The sequence below is a fragment of the Paralichthys olivaceus genome, chromosome 18, assembly GCF_024713975.1.
Source record: "Paralichthys olivaceus isolate ysfri-2021 chromosome 18, ASM2471397v2, whole genome shotgun sequence".
NCBI lineage: Eukaryota > Metazoa > Chordata > Actinopteri > Pleuronectiformes > Paralichthyidae > Paralichthys > Paralichthys olivaceus.
This window is the reverse complement of record NC_091110.1, coordinates 18608275-18630889: the sequence shown is the minus strand read 5'-3', so window position 1 is coordinate 18630889 and position 22615 is coordinate 18608275. Positions and strand designations below refer to the sequence as shown.

Below are 22615 nucleotides of genomic sequence, written 5' to 3'. Positions count from 1 at the left end.
ACTTACAGCGAGAGACTGCACCTCACAGTGCAAATGATCAAACTGTGACATGTTGTTTGTTGTGTGAGGGAACAACACAGTGCAACAGTCAATCACGTCCAGTCATGTGTGCTCTTTCAAACAACAATGTCTTCGTCCCACTGGGGATGCAGTGGTTTTCTGTCGATGGACACTCCAGGTGCTTCGTCCAAATGACATTTAACTTAACGTGTCATTTCTGCCTTCTGGTGGTTAGTTCACTGGTTTCCAAACTTTTTCTGACATGCCCCTTAATCTTAATCGTCTTTATCAATCATTAGCAATGACAGGGGAAGCTACTAATAGAAGTCCAAGTTGATTTGTTGTGAAATAACTCTCAAATATTATAATCGGGGAGTTGTTATGCTAAAAGTTATGTTTGTATACCAGGTGATACATTTTCTGTTATGGCTTTAAATATATTTCAACCCCTCAACTCATTTCAACTTGTTCACTGTTGACATATATAATTTAGTTTCATATCTTTTTACACCAAATTCTGCGAGGTCACCAGAGGGGCCCCCCTTTGACATTTTGGCTCCTGCCCCCGTAAAAACTTTGTGCACCACTGAGACGATTTAATTTGCCCGCACTCCTTCAGATCATGTTGTGTTTGTGAATATGTGTTTTCACTGTGTTTACTTTCTTTTCATCTAAAGAAGAGCGCTCCACTTCCTGCGCTCCTCTTCACGCTGGTGCAAGAAGTAAAAAGGAGCCATCTTTCTTCCTATCTTTTACTTTACCCCCCCCCCCCCTTCTCTTTGACGGAACGCTTCACTAACCACTCTATTACCTCGAACACAAAGATCGTCCTCTGTCCTCCTCATCGTCTCTCTGATTCTCTCTAGGATGACACAGAGCCCTACTTTATTGGAATATTCTGTTTCGAGGCCGCCATTAAGATCATCGCCCTGGGCTTCGCGTTCCACAAAGGCTCCTACCTCCGCAACGGCTGGAATGTAATGGACTTCGTGGTGGTCCTCACTGGGTGAGTAGCTCGCCCGCTGGGTGTCAGCTGGAGATGGAAGTCATAAGTGAGAGAGTGGTTTCTTTTGTGTGTATCTGTGACCCAGAGAGAGAGAGAGAGAGAGAGCGAGAGAGAGATTCAACCCACTTCCAGTCAGATGCTTTTAAGCAGGTGCTCAATGTTCCTCAACAAGTACGACTGTGAAGATGAAAGAAGACTGTTGCTCTGCACATTCATTGTTTTAACCTTCCTGTCCTTGATTTTTGACGCTGTAAGACACCTTGTCCACTTTGTCTTCCTTGGGACTAGTTTGGTGGAAGATGCTTCTCTGATAAATGTTTTTCCCAGGTTGTGCCTGCTCGCTGTACAGGGACGTCCATGTAGACTGCTACATCGTGAGCTCATCTGCAAAATGAAAAATACTTTCTGCTCCGATTAATACATCATTGCCGTATGAACGTTGGTTGGTTCATGTTATACTCAGCGTACTTTCCACACATGAATAAACACAGTGAGCAATCGGTGATTTTAGATTTCCTCCAGCTTATCGTGGTCATTGAATGTTCCGCTACTAAACTGTCATGTTGCGGTGTCCACATACTTTTGGCCACACTGTGAAAGAAACGTCAAAGTCGTATCTGTCGGATCAAACACTACATCCATGCTTAGTATTTGATATCTGAGACATGAGTACATGTCGGCTCTGCAAGTGATCAGCTGAACGGACCGTGAGTTATGTCACAGATGCTTTTATAGCTCAGAGTTGTTATTTAGCTTTTTTTGAAAAGCTCTTAGCGCGGCTCAGACAGAAGAGGCTCAGATACACTGGGGCTGTTCAGACGTCGTGTGTTCCTTACTGTCGGAACAGAGTCGTGATCGGCAGAACAGTGGTCGGGTCAGTTGTTCCGAGTAATTACTGCCGGGATTTAAACTTCAAGCTTTTTGTTGTGGTGCTGCTTCTCTGGTCTGAATCTGCGTACTACTGTAGGCTGCGACATGAACAAAGATGGAGGCTCCTCCCGGATAAAAACGCTTCCGTCTCGTGCTTTTGACGTCACTTGTGCGGCAGTGATCGTAATAGCTCCACGTTTAGACAAAGTTTCAGCTGAGTAGATGCTGATAGTTAAACGATTTGTCCGCTTGGTTAAATTCGTGGACTGAGAGATATTTGACTGTGTTCATGCTGCACGAGGTCCGGATTTGATTTCACATTTCAAACAACCGAGGTCGGTAATGGACGGCGAACAGGGCACGGACTGCAGCGAGGCTCTGAGGTGATAAAGCACCGATTCATATCAAAACCAATATTTAAACATGTCAGGAAATGAACTTAAAGGAACATGTGATGTCATAGTTAAGAATTGAAGTCAGCCTTTTCTTATCTTTAAAAAGTGAAGGTGGAGAAACAGGTTTTCAGTTTTGCTTCCTCAACGCTGACACAGCTGGATACAAATGAACCATTATGTTGTGTATCTGTGTGTGTGTGTGAGTGAGACTCTGTTTGGTTGCCAAGCAACGACAGTTTGTGCCTTGGTGTGATCGGGGGTTGTGTGTGTGTGTGTGTGTGTGTGTGTGTGTGTGTGTGTGTGTGTGTGTGTGTGTGTGTGTGTGTGTGTGTGTGTGTGTGTGTGTGGTTGCGCTTGCTTTGTGCTCAGCGGGCTCCTGTGGGATGGGGGGTATGAAGGTGTCCGAGCTCACGTTGATGTAAAATCAATCTGATCAGCTCTGGGTGTCTGGGTTTGACTCACTGGGTCTGAGCGCAATCCCCGGGAATCCTGGGAGATTTACTGATGTCAAACGATAGAAGACATTTAACCACGTCCTCAGATGTTCGACCTCCCTAAGTGGAGCAAAGAGGATTAGACAGACTTCACCTGGGTGTTAAAATCTTTTCCTGCTTAGTCATCGGCACAAGACTTTAATATAAATGACGAGAATTTCTTCTGGGAAATCTTGCGTAAAAAAGAAAGTGAAATTAAAAAGTGATCTGTTGGTTTGATTTTCTGCTCACAAACAAACGGAAAGGGCAGGGGCGGATCCAGGGGTGGGGCCAGGGGTTACTGGAGATCTGATTGGCCCCTGATGATTAATTCTGACAATAGATGTGACAATTTGCACCTTACGGATGTTGGATGTTTAATTGGCCCCTCTGTGTACATTGTGGGGAGGGGGGATAAATATTTTGAGTAGCCTGAAAATAAAAAAGCAGCGAGCGAGAAACCCGCAGACGAACACGATTCTTCTCGCGCTGCACGTTATCAATCAATGCAAGAACGATGAAAGATTCATTCAAAGACGCTCTGTGATCAATCACAAGTGACGCATCAGTTCGGTATCGATCTTTGAATCCACGCAGAGAGGGTGGAACTGTGGCTCAGCTGGTTTTTCACTTTTGCTCCTTTTAAAGTCAATAATTTAATTTGACTGTAAGATCCAAACTGTTTTTCCCTCTCTGCTGAGAATCTGTCGCACTGCCGTACGATCCCAGTGCTCGGGCTAATTACGTGGATCCACCCAGGCTTAATGGAATGATCTAAAAGATGGTGTAGCTGGAGGCAGTGGCAGACCTTTAATCCGTCCTGATCAGGCATTAGGAGCCCTCTAATAAGAGAATAAATCTGCCTGGGTTGCCGAAGGCCTGATCAATAAGACACTGAGCCCTGAGGTCTGATGAAGTGCCCGACGCGGCCAATCGCACGCTGAGCAAGGCAGCGGCTGTGACACAAGGAGAGAGGGCAAAAACACTGATATCATACGGCAGCACTGAAGCCACTGGGAACCTTCTCTTCGGGGCCGATGACAGAAAATGAAGCTCACGCTTTATTATTAGTAGTTTATTGTCGACTGTAGAACAAACTACAGATAACGTCTTTTGTTTTTGAAGTGAAGTTATTCTGGAAGTGATGTGCAGACTTTAAAAACCACTGCAGGTTCAGAGTCTTTCAGATTTAATTTAACTGAGCTTATGAATAAATATATAACTCATATTTTAATGTCCAAGCTGTGTTTACGTATACATGTATTGAATTGTAAACGTGTGCCGGTAACATTTGAACGGTCCAGTGCTTCTGCTCTTCACCTCCTCTGCCTCTTGACCTTTGATATTAAGTCACGCTGCTGTTATTGACGGCGGCCTCGTGTTCGTCCGCTCGTGCGAACACTATGGCAACCGCAGACTGAGGCTCCTGTCTGAGCGGCGTCAGAGAAACAAAGCCCGGGCAGTTTGTTTTCCTTTATTTACCTGTGGGTTGGCTTCAGGAAGCTCTGAGTGGTCCGGGCGAGAGTCGGTGCTCGTGTCTTCTTCAAAGTTGTGATTTCCTTTCATGTGTCTCTTTCAGGCAACAGGCCGAACACAACGGGAGACTTCAAAGTGGACTTTCAGACACCAGAGGGCTGGGTCACTTTAGTTTAATGTCTGAACCCGGCCGCATGAATAAATGTTCCTTTTGAACTTCTGACAATCTGCTGCTGTCTGATGGTGTTGGTCTGACACTCGTGACCTCGCTGAAGTTACACATGCGCTCGATATGACCTGTGTTTGTTCAGCTGCGTTCAGACATGCACTGGACTCGGGAGGAGGTGCATGTGTGAGATCCTTCAGAGTTTCTGCCATCTTCCTACCGACCGAGTTTAAAGTCTGCAGACACTCCGGAGGGTTTTCTGCAGGATTGACAAAATGCAAAAGACGCGTTCAGATATTTTGCTGCTTGCACTTTGATTTCTCTGAGAATAAAACTAGAAATAGAAAAATGTCTTGGAGGAGGTTTGAACTCCACTGTTGGTCCTAATGTATGTTTTGACGTGGATGAGACATTTATTACATTACAGCATTAGCATGTTTGTACATAACTCCTGACTAATGACAGCTCATGCCAACGAGCAGACGAGTTCTGTGAATGTTTATTTATGAGTAGAGAAATTACAGTAAAGCCAAGGTGACTCACTACAACGCGGTGGATCTGACAAATCCGGCTCACGTCTGTCCCTTCGTCACCAGCCATGTTTAAGTCGGCTCAGCTAATTGTCACACATCTGGCAGGTTCCTGGCGAGTCCGCCTCATTGTGCGTCATCTGCTCCAGTTGTGAGAGACCGGTGAAGAGTCACGGCTCGTGATATGGAAGCTTTCGGGGAATAATGCGACTTCATTTGGCTCAGTGGGAAGTTGGCGAGCGCACAGACACACTATGGTGCACGTTAATCACAGATTTGTTGGACTAATTTATGTGCAAGTGAAAAACACACAGGCGCTTTTCTAGAAAACCACACACACACACACACAAACCCATGAATAATTGCTCTCTCTCTACACACACACACACTCGTGCCCACAACTCAGTGTCTCTGCTGGCTCGGCTGCCAGGGTTCCAGTCATGCGTGGCTGAAAGTGATGCTTGTCATTTCCTGTAGGCAGAGGAAGTGCACTCCACCAGCTGATGTGGCAGACTGGCAGGTTTCCCCTCTTCACACATGACTCAGTCTGGAGCTAATTAAAAATCAGTGTGTCGTTGTTTGGCAGGCGTCGGTTGTTCTGCAGGTGATCAACAGCTCTTTGTAGGAAAGAGACAAAAGAGAGTGACGGCCATGGAACGTGATTATTTATCCTGCTGTGATATTTCAAACGGAACAGGGTCCGCATGTGTTCTGAGCAGCAATACATATAAATGTATTACTCTTTCTAAAAATAAATATTAAAACCTCTTGTGGTCAGTCGCCTCGAGCTGGGAGTGGAAGAACTCTCCACCTGTAAAATAACTGCGACCTTTGAGTCTCGGCGGCCGCCTCTCGGGGAACGTGTTGACTCTTCATGAGGAAAGAGCGACGGGTCAGTCTGCAGGACGTCAACGTGACGGTCACCTGTCACACACACTAGCTGTGTTTCCTAAAAACATCTGAAGTGACACGTCTGTCAGCTGAGAAACCAAAATGATGCATTAAAGGATTTATTTGATTATTCATTCTTCCATCCTGACTAGTGATTCTAACGACGGAGGTGATATTGAAATATCTGCGTCTTGTTGTGGTCAGTCAGCTTCACTCTCCTCGATCCTTTCAACGTCACCTGCAGCTGCACCACACTCCGTCATATTATCGTTGTAATGGACGAGTTGTCTCCATTTGTTCTCTTCTGAGTCATATTAAAGTGTCTTTTTGCGGCATCGCCTCCTTTTCCCAAACATCTGAGCAGTGGAGCGAGTCGCAGAGAGCGTCTCCTCCTCGCCGCCTGCTGTCTCCAGGCCGTGCAGAGGGCGTGGGGAGTTTTGTTTGCACCGCACGGTGAGAGAAGCAGCATTCCTCCTCCGGTTTTTTCTTCCCTTCTGTCTCATTAGATCCAGCAGGATGCTGCTGCGCTCGCCTCCTCCTCCTCCTCCTCTTCCTCCTCCTCCTCATCCTCATCTTCTCTCCGTCTCGCCTCGGTGGAGAGGTGCTCTGTTTGTTCACCCTCCGCGGCCCTCGTGTAAGAGCTCTCGCTGTGGAATAACTGACGGAGTCGCACACAGAAAGGTGCAGGGCACAGCTGAGAGGAGGGAGAATGAGGGAGATAAGAGGCTCAAATCAAAGTGCTGAAGCATTAACGATAAACAGTGGATGTGTCCTCGTGTACTTCAGTCTCTGCTCATGCTCTAGCCTCAAAAATCTTGCCCCCCACGTACAGATTCTGTTTATACACAGAAAATATAAAATGTTGCTTGTCTTCTATCTGGTGGAACTCACTCGGACATTTACATTATCAAAAGCAGCCCCTCTGAAAAACTTCAGGGAAACCTGCAGGAGGTGTGTATCTCCAGAGCAGACGGGAGAAAAACAGTAAAAAGCTGATTGTGTGTCTGTTGTTGTACTTGTGTATCAGCGTGTGGACTGTTTCCCTGTCCTGTCCTCCTCGTCCTCTCTGCGTTGGCTTGTTATGCTCTGGAGTTATTGATCCTGGCAGTGGAGTCTATTGATATGACGACCAGCATTGTGCTTCCTCCGAAGAATCCTCGTTATCCGTGCTTCAGGGACCTCGTGACTGACTCGGGAGAGACTTGGTGTTTGCGTACTTGTGAATATTTCAAGTCGCACCAGATTGTGTTGTACCAGTTTTACCGACGACGACTTTATTAACCCACAAAGCCTGAGGATGAGACCTACACAGCCCAGGTTGCATTAATTCTTTCTGCTTTGTTTTGTCAGTGCAAATAATTAAAATTACTGTTTAATGTGTGTTCCCGTTAATGAGCAGAGATGTTATTTTAAATGGCAGCATTGTAAATTATCTTCTCAAGTATGTCCTCCTCAGACTCATTTAGTGGGCGTTCGCGGAGCCATTATTGCCGTTGGAGCGCTAATGTTCTCCTGCTGCTAACTCAATGTTGTGCAACACCATAATTAGCTCGGCTGTAAGCAAATAAGTTCAGGAAACCTTTTCTTTTTTAGCAAAACAACCTTTGGACTCTGCAGCTTGGTTTACCTGACAAATCACCAATCTACAGTAAATCAATATTGACTATGTGGGGAGCCGTGGAGACTGGGTTAGGTCAGGCGGCAGCTGAGAATGAGTGATATCTCTTGGGTAATCTGCCGGCTGAGCATCTTTTCTCTTTATTGGTCCGTATGATCAGAGAGACCTCTGGGTAAAGACCAAACGAGGCTGTTGACACTCTGACGGTGGCGATGTTTAGAATCAATGAGGACCTTGTTTTGTCCTTCACAGTTCAAGGCCTCACACAGCTGGAAACTCTCAAACCCTTCATCTCTACTTTAACGTTACAACCTGATTTACTTTGAATCCTCAGCCACAAAGACCTTTTTGGTTTTTTCTAAGAGCCGTACCAAAATTAGGGCTTAAATTGCTAAGTTTATAGCGTAAAGAAGGTTTAAAGGGTTTATTTTTTTTATGACAACGAGCTTCAGAGGACACTGCTCGTTTTAAACCTTGTTTACAAAGTCGGTATTTTCGTGTTGCAGGAGGAAATCTCAAAATGGAAAAGGTCTCATTGCCTCATGCTGCACCAGCAGAAAGGTCAGTGGGTCAGTGAAACTCTGACCTTTTCAGATTATTGGAGGCTGGAATTAGTGAACCAGGCAGGTTTGCAAGATCATGCATTAAAATACATTTTGAAATCTTGCAGGATCTCACGAATGTCTGATCAATGAACTTCTCTGTTGTTGCGACTACAGTCTCTGCAGTTCGTTGACCCGGATGCTAACGTAAACAGCTGCTTTTCTCCGTTAAGTAAAGTTTTATAAGTGACTCAGTGAAGATATTTTCATCCCTCGCAGCTCAGCACTAGCAACGATGCAGACGATTGTGGTGCCGGTTCCTCGATGTTGAGGCTAAAAGACCTTGAACAAGCAAACTGAAGGACAAACATCCAATTTCCCTTTGTGAGCGGAGGATGAGCCACTTCCTTTTCCCATTTACACTCCAGTATTAGCCGGGCTCTCCAGAGATGGTCTCAGACTCACACTAATGTATCTCAACTGCTTCTCCGGGGGAATCTCATGCAGTCGTCGAGCACAAAAGCAGAGTTTCATTGTGTTTCTGTCTTTTTCTCCGTGTTCTATCTTTGGAACAGAGGCAGCACAGGTCAGGGGGTGTTGCTATTGGGACGGGAGAGGTGTTGGGATGGAGATAATAACAGTTATCATCTTAACTTCAATGTGTCAGCGTTTCTATATATATATATTTTTTTTTTTTGTCTCCGCAGCAGCAGGGCCTTAGAATTGAAATGTTAATAGTTCATCCACCATTTTGGTGAGTTGACATCTGCAGCCAGAGGAGGATTTCTGATTACGTCAGTGACCCTCCGACCTTTTGTGCGATGCTAGCATCAGTGATGTTTGGTGTTCTATAGACAAGACACAGGATATATAACTAAAAGAAACAGATGTTCTATATTTACATCACGCTTTTCTAGATTTTGGAAGAATGGGATCAAACTGAGGATGACCCGCTCTACCCCCTGAGCCACAATGTTGCGCCTGCTGCTCTCATTCAGGTTCCTCATTTTAATTCGTAAGGTGTACATGCTTTGAGTTTAGCCTCTGGGGAACTCACGACCTTTTCAGCTCCAATTAGCTCCCCCTGTAATTTATACCCCGAGTCAACCTGCAACGCACGTTAACAACTGGACAAAAAATTAGTGAAGAGTGAAAACCAAGAAATAAGAACGGTTCAAAATGCAACTCTTGGGATTTTTCTTGGACGACTCTTCATTAATGAGTGTGGAGTCCAGAGGGGGGGGACTCAGGTTTTAGTCACTCTTGAATCATGTCCAGACATTTGGACAGAAACACGACGGAGGCCACGGGATAACGAGACCCAATCCAAACACTAACGCACACTAATGGTGAGAGAACAGCGGCCGCAGCACGATGAGCAGCAGCTCCAACTCCTCAGCAATAATAACTCACTGTGTAGCTGCAGCTGAGCGACGGTAAGAATCACTCACCCCAGGATCAATGTTTAAACGGAGTCTACTTGACTTCACTTGTGAGTTTGATGAGCGGAGTCAGAGGTGGGTAGAGATAGAGGTTAATTTATATATTCACGGAGCCATGAATAGTAAAATGTGGACTCGCAAACAAGCTGCTCTCAGGTCAGGAAGCACTCGGTAACATGGGAAATCCAATTAAAAGTGTCATTTGAAGAACAGAGTTTGATCAAGGACAGCAGAGGAACCCGAGACAGACGTGTGTACAAGCACAGACTCTATATAAAGACGGGCGACGTGTTGCCACTTCCTCCCACGATCCAGAAATGAAGCCAAAACATCCTGGATACAAACGACATCATCATCAATTTCCTGTTCTTGTACTGATGAGATCTCACTCCGGCGGCTCCGCCCCTGATCACTACTTTGCCGACTCCGGCTCCAAATGTGCAACGTGGCGGCGTTTGTATTCAGGTTTGATTGGTTGAGTTGTGTAACGTGTGCGACTTTGGTATCGTGGCTTAATTTATGCATGACGGGAGGAAGCGGAGACGTGCTGCGTTTGTTTTGTTTTTTTAAGTCACTGCTGAACTCCTATAATCAGGGTCGTAAAGGTATCGAGCATTTCATCCTTAAAAAAAACAGCGAGTGAGGGAGACAGACGCCTGCAGACGCACTTATCACCATGACAACGGGCGTGGATATGATGTTTTATTTACCTCCAGCACAATGTTTTTTCCTGATAGCAGCTCTTCCTGGAAGGCGAGGCGGCTCACGCGGCGCGGCTCTGACCACAATGTGTGTTTTCTTTTAATCAATACCTCTCTGCACTGCCTCTGACTTCCACCTGCTTCCCACTCCCTCACCACAGAATCCGCCTGCATCTCTGTGAACGCAGATATTTGGGAAAAGTTGAAGAAAAAAAAAAAAAAAGGAGCGATTTACTGCCATGTAGCCGCACTATGTTCAAAACAAGGAGACAGATGGGAGAGGGGGGAGGCATTAATGAGAGAGAGAGAGAGAGAGAGAGGAGCTGGAGGAATGAATCAACTGGAGCCTTGTAACATTTTGTCTTGTGGCAGTGATGTGCAGCAGAAAGGAGGAGAATGGTCGATAATGAAGACGTGGACATGAGTTTGTTGTCGGTTATAAACCTGGACATCGTGTGAAAATGTCAGATTCGGCACAGACACAGAGCGTCAGTCCTGCTGGTGGACGTTCACACCTCTCGAACAAGGTTCCGCAGATAGAAATATACACGTGTGTTTCTCTGTGACTGTGTACGAACCCCGTGGTGGAACATGCGTGTGCTCAGGTGCTGTGTTTGAAGTAGTAACGTAGAGCAGAGGTGTCACGGCGGAACATAACGCTGCCACCTCACGCTGACTCGACTCACACCGAGGGATGTGTTAGTTAATCAAGTTAATTGAGGTGCATCGAATTCACTTTTCATTGTCAAGAGCTAATGGCTAAGAGCTAATAATACTTCTTTCCCGCTCGTCATCGAGCGTTGTAGATTTGCATCAGCAGGGGATTTAAACAGTATATGCCGGTTCTCTTTACCTTAATGGATTTGCTCATAAAGACAGAGGCATGGTTTTATATGGACGTCTATATCGACGCTGAAGGTGAATGTTCTCTCTTATATAAATTTATGCTGTAACGTGTCAACGTTGAAGACGTTATTGCCTCGACTCAATTTCACTCTCAGGCATAAATCGCAGCTCACGTCGTCAGAATGTCCCTGTGGGGAGTCGCTCTTTATTGCTCAGTTACATTGAAGTTATTGTCTTCCGTCGGATTCACATACAGCACGGCCGGTTTTGTTCTGAAGTTTTCGACTGATCTTGGTGAGAGACGGAGACGAACTGCAGAGGAAACATTGTGTTCCTGAGGATCTCTTCGTGGTTTCTTGCTGTAAAATCCGTGGTTACAGTGATTATAGTGGTGCTAGTCTCCACGACACAATAAAGCTTTGTGCGTCTCATGAAATCTCTTTTGTATTTCTTATTATTTCCTTCAGTTCTTCTCTTTGTCTCTTCGTCTCTCTCTCTCTCTCTCGCTCTCGTTTCTTTCTCTGACCATCACCCCGGGGTCACGCGCTGCCAACAAGTCCTCCCATCCCAGCAAATGACATTTAAATGTTACCGCCACCTCAGATGTCTACGAACCCCCACAATGCACTGTGTCACTTCCCACCATCTCCACTGTGGCCTGCGCCACGGTTTCTCCGTGTTAACATACTGGTTTACACACACACACACACGTCTCTGCCTCCTGTTGCATCAGTTGGTGAGATTAGTCTTTTCAAGTCTGGTTTTTTGAGAAACATTTCCTCCATATGACTCCTCCTAATGTTTTCACATGAATGTTCTGCTAACTGCTTCAGTGATGTTGGATTTTTAGTAAGAAATGAAACAAGCACAATTCCCACAATGTTATTTTATATATTTTATTCCTCTTTCAAAGCAAAAAAGCCGAAAAGCATTGTATATGCTCTGATCAAGCAATGCTAACTGTCCTATAATGATAAAAGAAGAACAGTCAATTAATACAAGCAAATAAATAATGTAACACAAAAGTAAAATCCAAGTTCAAACGTAAAATATATTAAAAGCAGGACCGTCCGTCCCTGTCCTCGGTTTCTGTCTGTTTTTCTCTCCCTGCCTCTTCCTCTTCAGCCGAGGTTCATCTTTTTCTGCTCCGTCACTGTCAACACACATGGTTACCAGGAACCACGGCAACGTCGATGCTGGGATCTGAGAGAAAGTGTGTGTGTGTGTGTGTGTGTGTGTGTGTGTGTGTGTGTGTGTGTGTGTGTGTGTGTGTGTGTGTGTGTGTGTGTGTGTGTGTGTGTGTGTGTGTGTGTGAGAGAGAATTCTACCACATTCATGCATGAATGTTAAAGCAGCTGATTGTGGAACAGTTTGTCTGATTGGGCGAAAGAACAGAATATGGTTTGATTGTGATTACATTCAGCATGGTGTGTGTGTGTGTGTGTGTGTGTGTGTGTGTGTGTGTGTGTGTGTGCGTGTGCGTGCGGAGCTTTACATTTTCCTGTTCCTGTTCTTACTGAAACCACTCTGTGTGTATTTCAGAATATGTCACTGAACCTTCCTCTGTATTAAATTTTATCCCTTCACTTAATTTCATCCACTGATGTTTACGTGTCTCATACGATCATTATATAAATTAATCCATATGTCCGGACGCCACAGAATCAAACTGACAAAACAAACAGAAATATGTGATCTATCCGCCGCCTCTCTTCTCTCCCACCCACTCCTCTCTCTGACTCTCGTACTCGTTCCCCTGCTCCTGCTGTGATTCTTCCACGAGAGCCCAATAGAGCCATTGTCATGTCGTCTTCCTGTTTCTATGGTGATGAGGTGCGATCTGTCGCCAGCGAGTCTCTCGCCTCGGTGCTCCCTCACTTGCCCCAGTGACTCTCAAGCATGTCCACTTTTCTCATAAATGGCAGTGGAGGATCCAGCGGGTTGTCTCCCACTCACTCACACACACACTCCGTCTCCCTTTGTCTCACTCACTCGCAATCAAATTAGCTTTATTAATTATAATGAAGTTCGGGGATGCAAGTGCAGCAGCTACAAGGTTGTAGAGAAAGTAATGGTTTAGAAACTGGGTGAAAGCTTGTTCTTCACGTTACTACACTGTTTACACCAGGAGGATTCAAACCGGACGAACCTGGATGAGCGGGTTGTTCTCTCCTCCAGATGAACACGCTTCTCTGATCTCATGTCTCGTCGACAGCCGGTGGCCAGAGGCGTTTTGTTTTTCAGATTGTCCGTCCGTCCGTCCGATACCTGAATTTGGTACAAAGGTTAAATTGGACTTGAGGATGAACTGATTAGGATTTGGTGATTGAAGGTCAAAGGTCGGGTGTTTTGGTGGAGCTCTGTGAATTATGTGTTGCTCTGCGGCTTTTCCTTCAGGTTTGACATTCTTTGCTGCTTTAGATTTAGATTTAGATTTAGATTTCCTTTATTGTCCCTCAGTGGGGAAATTCACATGTTACAGCAGTAGCACAAGATTTAACTCCAAAGAGAGGACAAACAAACAAGCAAACAGAAACACACAACATCAGGTAGTATATATAGCAGCAGTTGTACATGGGCAAATAGCAAAATTTTTAAATTGTACTGTGGTTATTGCAGTGGTTAATTGCACATTGCGTGTGTGTGTGTGGTCTACTGGGGGGGGGTCAGACCTGGTTGTTAAATAGTCTGACAGCAGCGGGAAGGAAGGACCTACGATATCTCTCCTTCACACACCTGGGGTGAAGGAGTCGGTCACTGAAGGAGCTGCTCAGTGCAATGATGGTGTCCTGCATGGGGTGGGAGACATTGTCCAACATTGATGATAGTTTCGTCATCATCCTCCTCTCTCCCACCACCTGCACTGAGTCAAGGGGGCAACCCAAGACAGAGCTGGCCTTCTTTATCAGCTTGTCAAGTCTCTTCCTGTCAGCTGTTGAGATGCTGCTGCTCCAGCAGACCACTCCAGAGAAGATGGCTGATGCCACAACAGTGTCAAAGAAGGTCCTGAGGAGCGCTCCCTGCACTCCAAAGGACCTAAGTTTACGCAGCAGGTAGAGTCGGCTCTGACCTTTCCTGTAAAGCGCATGAGTGTTTTGAGTCCAGTCTAGTTTATTGTTCAGGTGAACACCCAGGTACTTATAAGAGTCCACTCTCTCTATGTCCATTCCCTGGATGTTCACCGGTGTCGGGGGGGTGTGATTGCGCCTGCGGAAATCCACCACCAGCTCCTTGGTTTTCCCTGAGTTGATCTGGAGGCGGTTCCACTGACACCAGTCCACAAAGTCCTTGATCAGTTCTCTGTATTCCCTGTCATCATCGTCAGTGATGAGGCCGACGATGGCAGAGTCGTCAGAGAACTTCTGCAGATGGCAGTGTGCAGAACTGTGCCTGAAGTCTGCAGTGTACAGGGTGAACAGGAAAGGAGCCAAGACGGTTCCCTGTGGAGCCCCTGTACTGCAGAGCACCGTGTCTGAGACACAGTCCTTACTCCTCACATACTGTGGACGGTTGGTGAGGTAGTCTATAATCCATGATGTGAGGTGGTGATCCACGCCTGACAGCTCCAGCTTGTCCCTCAGAAGCAGAGGCTGGATGGTGTTGAAAGCACTGGAGAAGTCGAAGAATGTGACTCTCACAGTGCTTCCAGGCCTTTCAAGGTGGGAGAGGGCTCTGTGCAGGAGGAAGATGACAGCGTCATCCACCCCGATGCTGGGCTGGTAGGCGAACTGCAACGGATCCATCGATGGTCCAACCAGAGGGCGGAGATGGACGAGGACCAGCCGTTCCAGTGTCTTCATCAGGTGTGATGTCAGCGCCACTGGCCTGTAGCTGTTGAGGTCTTTCGGGTGCGGCGTCTTTGGCACCGGCACCACGCAGGATGTTTTCCACAGTTGTGGAACTCTCCCCAGCTTCAGGCTCAGGTTGAAGACGTGCTCCACAATCCCACAGAGTTGGTCTGCGCAGGACTTGAGGAGCCTGGAACTGATGCCGTCCGGACCTGCAGCCTTTTTCACCTTGATCTTCCTGAGCTCTCTCCTCACCTGGTCGGCAGTGAGGGACAGATCGGGGCTCAAGGGCAGGGTGATTGGGGGTGTGGGGGAGGGTGGAGGTGTGGGAGGAGGTGGGAACAGCAGTGGGGGGGGTGGGGGAGTAGAGGTGGGGGCAGTGATGGCTGGCTGTGATCTGAGTGCTGTGAGAGAGTGAGTAGGAGTGGGGGTTGGGGGGGTGGAGAGGGGAAATACAGAGTGTGTCGACAAGGGGGGCTGCAGCAAGGACGACTGGGCTGGGGGAGGGTTAGCTGTCTGATCGAACCTGTTGAAGAATAGGTTCAGGTCATTCACCCACTTCTGATCCCCCTCAGCCTGGGAGTCAGCCTGTCTGTATCCTGAGATGGTCTTCAGGCCTCTCCAGACTCCGCTGACGTTGTTCTGCTGCAGCTGATCCTCCATCTTCTTCCTGTAGCGGTTCTTCCCCTCTCTGATCTTCCACCTCAGCTCCTTCTGCACAGTCTTCAGTCTCTCCTTATCTCCAGACTGAAAGGCCCTCTTTTTCTCCTTAAGAAGGACCTTTATGTCTGGATTAATCCAGGGTTTGTTATTGGAGAAACACCGTACAGTCCTGGTGGGTACAGTGTTCTCCATGCAGAAGTTTATATAGTCTGTGATGCAGTGAGTGAGACTGTCAATGTCCTCCCCATGAGGATCACAGAGTTCTTCCCACACAGTTGTTTCAAAACAGTCCCTCAGAGCCTCTTCAGTCTCCACAGACCATCTTCTCACTGTGCGGGTCACAGCTGGTTGCCTGTGTACGAGGGGTTCATACACAGGCCGGAGATGAACCAGGTTGTGGTCTGATCTCCCCAGGGGGGGGAGGGGTGTTACATTATATGCGTCCTTGGTATTGGCATACAAAAGATCCAGTATTTTATTGTCTCTGGTGTGGCAGGTGATGTACTGGGTGAATTTGGGTAGAGTTGAGGAAGGAGATGTTTGCAATGTTTTGTTGTGATGGTGTTCAATGTGTGATTTTGGTGAAAAAACGTTTGTATCTTCAGGCTGCGGCGTCACAGGAGTGTTGTTCTCTCTCTCTCTTTGTTGGCCTACATGGCCTGAAGCTGCATTTTATACTATCTGATGTTATAGTTTCCCATCTCAGTAAAAAACCAGCTTGGTTCTACTTGACTCTTTCCTCTCTCTCGTTCCTTCTCTCCTCTCATCTTACTGGTGCCACATTGGACGTCACGTCCAAACATCTGAAGCTGTGAGCCAAACACACACCAGCTCTCCCCCCCGGACAGGAAGCTGTGAAAAGACTCTGGAACATGCTACTGGTGCTGCACCTCAGGCAGCTGTGGGAGGGCACATACAGTACACACATGATAATATACCAACATGCAAACTCACACACGCAGAGAGCGTCTGACGGAGCCTGAGGATTGAAAACACCATGATAAATTACACATGCACACTTCAGAGGCCACAGATGTGCATCATCCAGTTAACTGCTAAGGGATGTGTTTAAATCATGAATGTGTAAGTTGTGACAAGGAACAGGAGGTGAGATGGTTGAAACATTTCAAATATCAGCGGTCGACTAGAAAAGCTCTAAAGCGTTTTAGATTCATTTCTTTATCTGCAAAACACCTGGAATCAAGCTCCACTTGAATGTATCTTCATGTTAGTGTATGTTTCAGCTGCTGTAGATAAAGTGATAGATACATAAATGTACTTCATTTATTCCAAACTGGGATTTTCCCGTGTTTGGCATCATCAACACTATACAAAATGTAAAAAGCACAATCAACATCATTTGTAATTAACGGGCTTAAATCCCACATTTTCATCTGAGTCGGTGCGGCTGCGCTGTTTGTGTTTGTTTGGCCACTCGAGGGGGGGAGGGGGGGGTGTGCAGTGTTACTTCACTGTACTCTGGATGTGCTCCCCGACCGTTCACACTACGTGTTAGTGTAGCGCCTCTGCATTAGCAGCTCTGTGTCAGGAACTCCCGCTTTCTCTTCAGCTCCAATTCACCAACATAATAGTGGGACATCAAGAGTGTAAGCGAGGGAGGGAGGAAGTGAGGGAGGAAGGGAGGAAGGGTTTGGCTGAAGGAGACAAGTTGTTTCTTGTGCACGTGCAGATAATCTTCCTCTGTGCATTTGCTCATGTACACATGTCATCCTCTTGTGCTCCTCAAGATGGACGATGTGTTGCCACAGTTCTGCTGCGGGTTTGTAAATAACGGACAGATTGCGAATGTGATTAATCATGAGATGACTACAGTCAGTTTGTATTACAACCACACAACGTGTGTGTGTGTGTGTGTGTGTGTGTGTGTGTGAGTGTGAGTGTGAGAGCTGGTCCCGGGGCCTGAGGCTCGGCGGCACCTGTCTGCTCCTCTGTTTGGAAACACAGACGTGTCACAGGTGTGAACCTCTCAGGCATCTCCTGAACATAAGCTGCTCATTTTCCAGCTCATTTATCACGACCTCAATCCAGAATCCTCCTGATGCCACCAGCACCACATTTATTTCTCTCTTTACGACCTCAGACACGTTTTAGCGTTAAAGTCCAAACCAGCGTCTGCAGATTTCTTTCAAAATGTCGTGGTGCAACATGACAACACAGATATATTTGTTTATTATAATTATTATATTTATTACACCTCATTAATATGCACCTGTTGTTTGCAGCTTTAAACCCTAGACTGTAAATAAAAGATGGCCGACTTGACAGCTCCTCAAAGCGTCCTGCTTGCCCCCTGGTGGCCAGCTGCAGTATAGGTGACATTCCCTGACTCCTTCGTGTTAGTGGACGGGACATGGACCAAACTAAAAAGTCAAATTCATTTTAAGCAAAGATGTTTTCTGTCATTTCAGGTGGTTCTTATCACATATGATGTTTGTTCATGTGTCTGACGAGTTTGGTTTTGATTTAAATGGTCATGATTGACAGCTGAGACTGGGTCGTGATTGGTCGAGCGCGTTTATCGCAGCTTCGTCCCACGATCGCTCCTGAACAGACTTAGAGGACGTCATCAGTGCAGGATCTGGTATCTGGTATATTTGAGAGGAGAAGTGGAGACGCGTCTTCCATCCTCATTAACAGACATGATTTAAACATCCAATACCTCTTTTATTATTTTTAGCTCAGTGGAGTATTCGTGTTCTCAAGGTCCAATCTATTCAGTGTCCTCCTCTCTGTTGCTTCTCCTCTTTAATAAGCTGCTGCCTCCGTCACTCACCGGAGTGATAAGACCGTGTTGATTTATCTTCTTGTTGCTAATGAGTTGAAGGCTGATTACTCATTTAATAGCTCTCAGTAATGGCCTTGTATAGACAAGGTGATTTATGGGTGATGGTGCTCAGAACAGAACTGCGCACTGTTCATTTTAGATATTGATTAGCTTTAGCCTGCCTCTGTAATTTTACTCAGCTTTGCGTGTGTAAATAAAAAAACTAAATTGCTGACGTGATATCCTCAAACCGCGACCTGGAATCAGCCAGACGGGCTCGGCCTGTAGATCTGAGCCTGTGGCTTTGGCTTGTAGGAGCAATGGTTCATCAGTGTCACGAGGAACCAGCTCAAAATGAACTGAAAGGCGTCTCTTTAATTTGCTTAAAGGACGAGTGGCGTCAGGTTTGAGATTGTGTTTGAGGTGCATGTCAGGTCTTTCAGTTTCCTGTGATTTGTCCTTTCTGCTGATCAGCTTTTTCTCCTTCAAATCCCTTGACTTTCACTCGTAAAAGATAATTATGACGTAAAGATGCAGCTGTGAAGGTTGTTTGTTAAAAGCTTTTGGCAGATTAGGTTTTGGTAACAAGAGAAAAAGGAGGAGGAGGAGGAGGAGGAGGAGGAAGCAGGGCGATGACAACGTTAACATGCTGATGTGTTATATTCGTCTTTAATGTCTTGGCTCACTCATTAGCGCTAAACACACAGAACAGCTGAGGCTGATGGTTTTTGCAGGTGTTGGCTCATAAACCAAAGCATCGGACAAATTTAAATTTTGACCCCGAAGACGGCTCTCGAAGATCAGACATTAAAGTTCTGAAGTTATTACATCTCATCCTGAGGGGACGACGAGGTTATTGGAGGATATTCAAGTGTGGAACAGTCTCATTAAGACAGTGGTGAAATATCAGATTTTAAAAACTCTCTTATTCTCTCCTCTCCCATCCGACGGGAGAGTCGGAGAAAACGATCATCTGCTCCATTCAGGCGAGACTGTTAATGGGTAATATGCAGCAGACACAGAGCAATGAGCCGAACCTTCACACAGTCAATAACTCAGTGGGTTTAAATCTCACTCTGCCTTGTGAGAGAGGTTTAATTTAAGCAATAAAAGGCTTCCACATGCGCCGCGGAGGCAGACGAGCGCTGAGCACTGACATCGCACAAAGGCTTGGTTTGATGTTGACACTGTATTTTCCTCTTTTAGCGACTCGAGCTAATAACACCACACGTTTTAAAATCCTATTCTAAAATGATTTTCTTGTTAAATCTGCGTCTTGACATGAAAAACCCCAGAAAGGGGCTGGACGTGCGGTCAGCAGGACAAAAGCATGTAACCGGATTAGAGACGAGGAACAGGAAGTGTTGCGTTATTATCTCCACATTATGTGTCTCGCTTGCTTCCTCCGTCAAAACATGAGTAAATGATGTCGGCAACAGGTTTTCTTTAAAACTCATGTGAGTGATTTAGTGAATGGAGATTTTAAAAGATGCATGAAAAGCAGACTGGGATTGAATTCAGTTGCGTGGATGATTTAAATGACGGCGCTTTTATTTTTAGATTTAATAATGAAAACTTAAAAATGCATGTATCTTATATATAATATTTTTACTGATCCTTGGCCTTAATTGATTTGGCCTCGCTTTTGTACGGCTGCCATATCGTCCATCTTGCTTTCTTATGGTTTTGTCCGAATTGTTATTGTTTCACTGACCAATCAGGATGTGAACTTCAATGTATGTGCTTTTTAATTGGAATCATTCGCCCTCATCTTGTTTTTTTTTAAAACTCTAACATCAAGCTTTTTGATTCTGAGACAATAGATTCAGGCGACGGAGACAAACAGATTGAAAGAATTCAAAATGACTCATGTTTTCTGATGACAGCAGCGTCGCTTTGGAAAGATAACACGAGTCAGCTGGATAAACAGAACACGAGTCGAGCAGAGAACGTTGTGAATAAAGGATATTAGCATGTTGTGCACGTGTGTTTTGTGATTGCGTCAGACGATCAGAGTCATTGTTGATTCCTTTGTAGAGAGCGAGATGAGCTCCGTCGTGGTTTCTTGCTTTTATTTGACTTGTTTCCTGAAAACCATCTTTGCCAAAGTTTCTCCCTGCAACTTAAATGTCCATGTTCCTTTCATACCCGTTCAAACACGTGCGTGTTTCGTTCTATGTCCCTGTAGCCACATTCTTTACACATGCATCTCATCGCCTGCTGCAGGGTAAACATGTCCATACCATCCATCCTCCCTCATCACACACAATCACTGTTGTCATTTGATTTTAAATGTCTCTGCGCCCAGCTGTCCTGCTCTAAAAGATGAATGTGGTTTTAATTGTTTTAATTAATATCGTCATGCTGCAAATATTTATCTGTCTGTTGCTAAACTGTTGCCAGCTGCAGCACACACACTCAACATTCAGTTCTTATCTTAGTTAAACACATATTTTAGGAACAACCTGCAGAGCTGCCGTGAGTTTAGTCTGACGGTGACTGTGAAGGTGAACTGGATCAGAGGCGGACGATCGTGACTGTTTGGGAGGAAACGACCAGCCTCTGGAAACCACAGGGACCAGGAAGTGATGAAAAGCAAATTGAGTTAAAAAAGAAATAAAGTCGAGTCCAAACATATATTAAAATCAATACAGAAATCATAAAACTAAATGAGACCCTCAAGTTTCATCTGTGTCACGGTGGAGACGTGTTTATGAGCGTGTGAGGCGTTCAGGTAAATTGATAATTAAGGTCGAGAGGTGGAGAGAAAAGTAGTTAATGCTTTTAATGTTCGTATACATATGAATATATGTATGAAACTCTTGTTTAGTGCAGTAGGTGAATGTAGCAAAGAAGATTTATTTCAAAAGTGTTTTAAAAATGTTTTATGGATTTGCACTTTGCTTAAGTAGATTTATTTTCAGGTGATTTTCACATTTATCAACCAGCGTCTGTACTTTCCGCTCCGCTCCATTTATACAAAGCATCGCGTCACATGTTCCGGCTCCGTCGACTGAATCCAGCTCCACTGAACTTTGAATGAGCGAATGAACAGATCTTTGTGCAGCAGCAGGATTTGATTTGCCGCGGCCAGATTCCCGCAGGTCACTTTCCAGACAGGTTTGGAGAAAGATGCATCTGCCGGAGATCGAAAACATCTCCCAAGTGACCAATTCCACCAGGATTCATTTTGGTGAAGTCATTGATTTCAGTGTCCAAATCTTAATCTGCAGCGTCTGTAGATGTTTTACAGTGAATCCTGCTGCCGCTGTGCGTGAGTGAAATCCGCATGAAAAGATCCAGAAGCTTTACAAAGATGCGATATTTGCTTCTTTCGGAATATTAAATGTTTTCAGCCTTAGAGCCACAAAAGTTTTGTCTTTCAGAGTCGCAGGGTGAGGACACGAGAGTATTTACTGATGTGATGTAACAGAGGCGCTCTTCAGACAGAGAAAAACAAATCCTGTTGAATATTTCCAGCCGTATATTTACTGTCTGGCTTTATATTAATCTCAGTTTTTATTAATGTTGTTCCGCGTGTTTGTGGCGACTGCTCCCTCGTTCTCTCCGCCTGTTGTTCTTTATTAGATTTCTGAGGAAACGCATCGGTTTTTGAAAATCACAGCAGAGATGAAGGTTTGTTTTCTTCATCCGTCTCCGACTGTGCTTGTGCTTCGCGCGGTGCAGACAGAATGGAGTCGGACAGGAAACTTTAACACGAAGGTCCAGATTCATCAAAACCCCCCCCCCTCAGGATGCAATTCCACTGATGCACCTCCAGATCCATAGAGCGACGGTTGCTCGTGCTCGGAGCGTGTGGCGTCACGTCACGTCCACGCAGCTCTCCACAGAGGAATCAGCTGAGGAGGCCGGGCCTGATTACATTCCCAAACATAAATCACTGCACATCTTGTCAGGGTGTCTCCTTGGGGGAGGTGTCCTCTAACAACAGCTGTCTTACAGTGAAAACATTACTGTTACTCACTGGATGGTTCATGTACAAGCTGTACTCCTGTTACACTACTACCACGACTACTGCAGTATTACTGTAAAACTTGGTTGAACATACAAAACACTGAGGTTCAGTTTTCTGTGTTTAAAGTTGGTAAAAACTACGTCCGACCGTCAGAGATCCGTCAGATCTCTCAACTTTCCTGATTCGTTTCACTTCTCACGTGTTCATTGCCATCGTCAGATCTCATTCGTGAGTTTAATAAGCAGTAATCATGTGTTTGCATGGACGTGCATGGACGCCGTGTTCATTTAGAGCCACAGCGCTACGATGGCGGCCATGTTTGACGACAAGCGGCTTTGGCAGTGATGATAAACCCCCCCCCCCTTCTGTCCCCATGTGCATTGTGGGAAAGTGCTTGGTCTCCTGACTCTGTCTCAGCTCTTCAGTCACTTTGTATAACGTCATGGC

The 22615-nt window shown here is 45.7% G+C and overlaps 1 protein-coding gene across 8 annotated transcripts in view; it reads left to right on the top strand.

Moving 5' to 3' along the window:
* The window catches only part of cacna1bb (calcium channel, voltage-dependent, N type, alpha 1B subunit, b), an 87420-nt gene that overhangs the window by 6362 nt on the left and 58443 nt on the right, over positions 1 to 22615 (top strand). For all 8 annotated transcript variants that reach the window (XM_069514109.1, XM_069514112.1, XM_069514108.1 and 5 more), the window contains one exon: positions 867 to 1006. In XM_069514109.1, coding sequence (XP_069370210.1) covers positions 867 to 1006 — 140 coding nt within the window. The remainder of the gene's footprint in view (positions 1 to 866; positions 1007 to 22615) is intronic.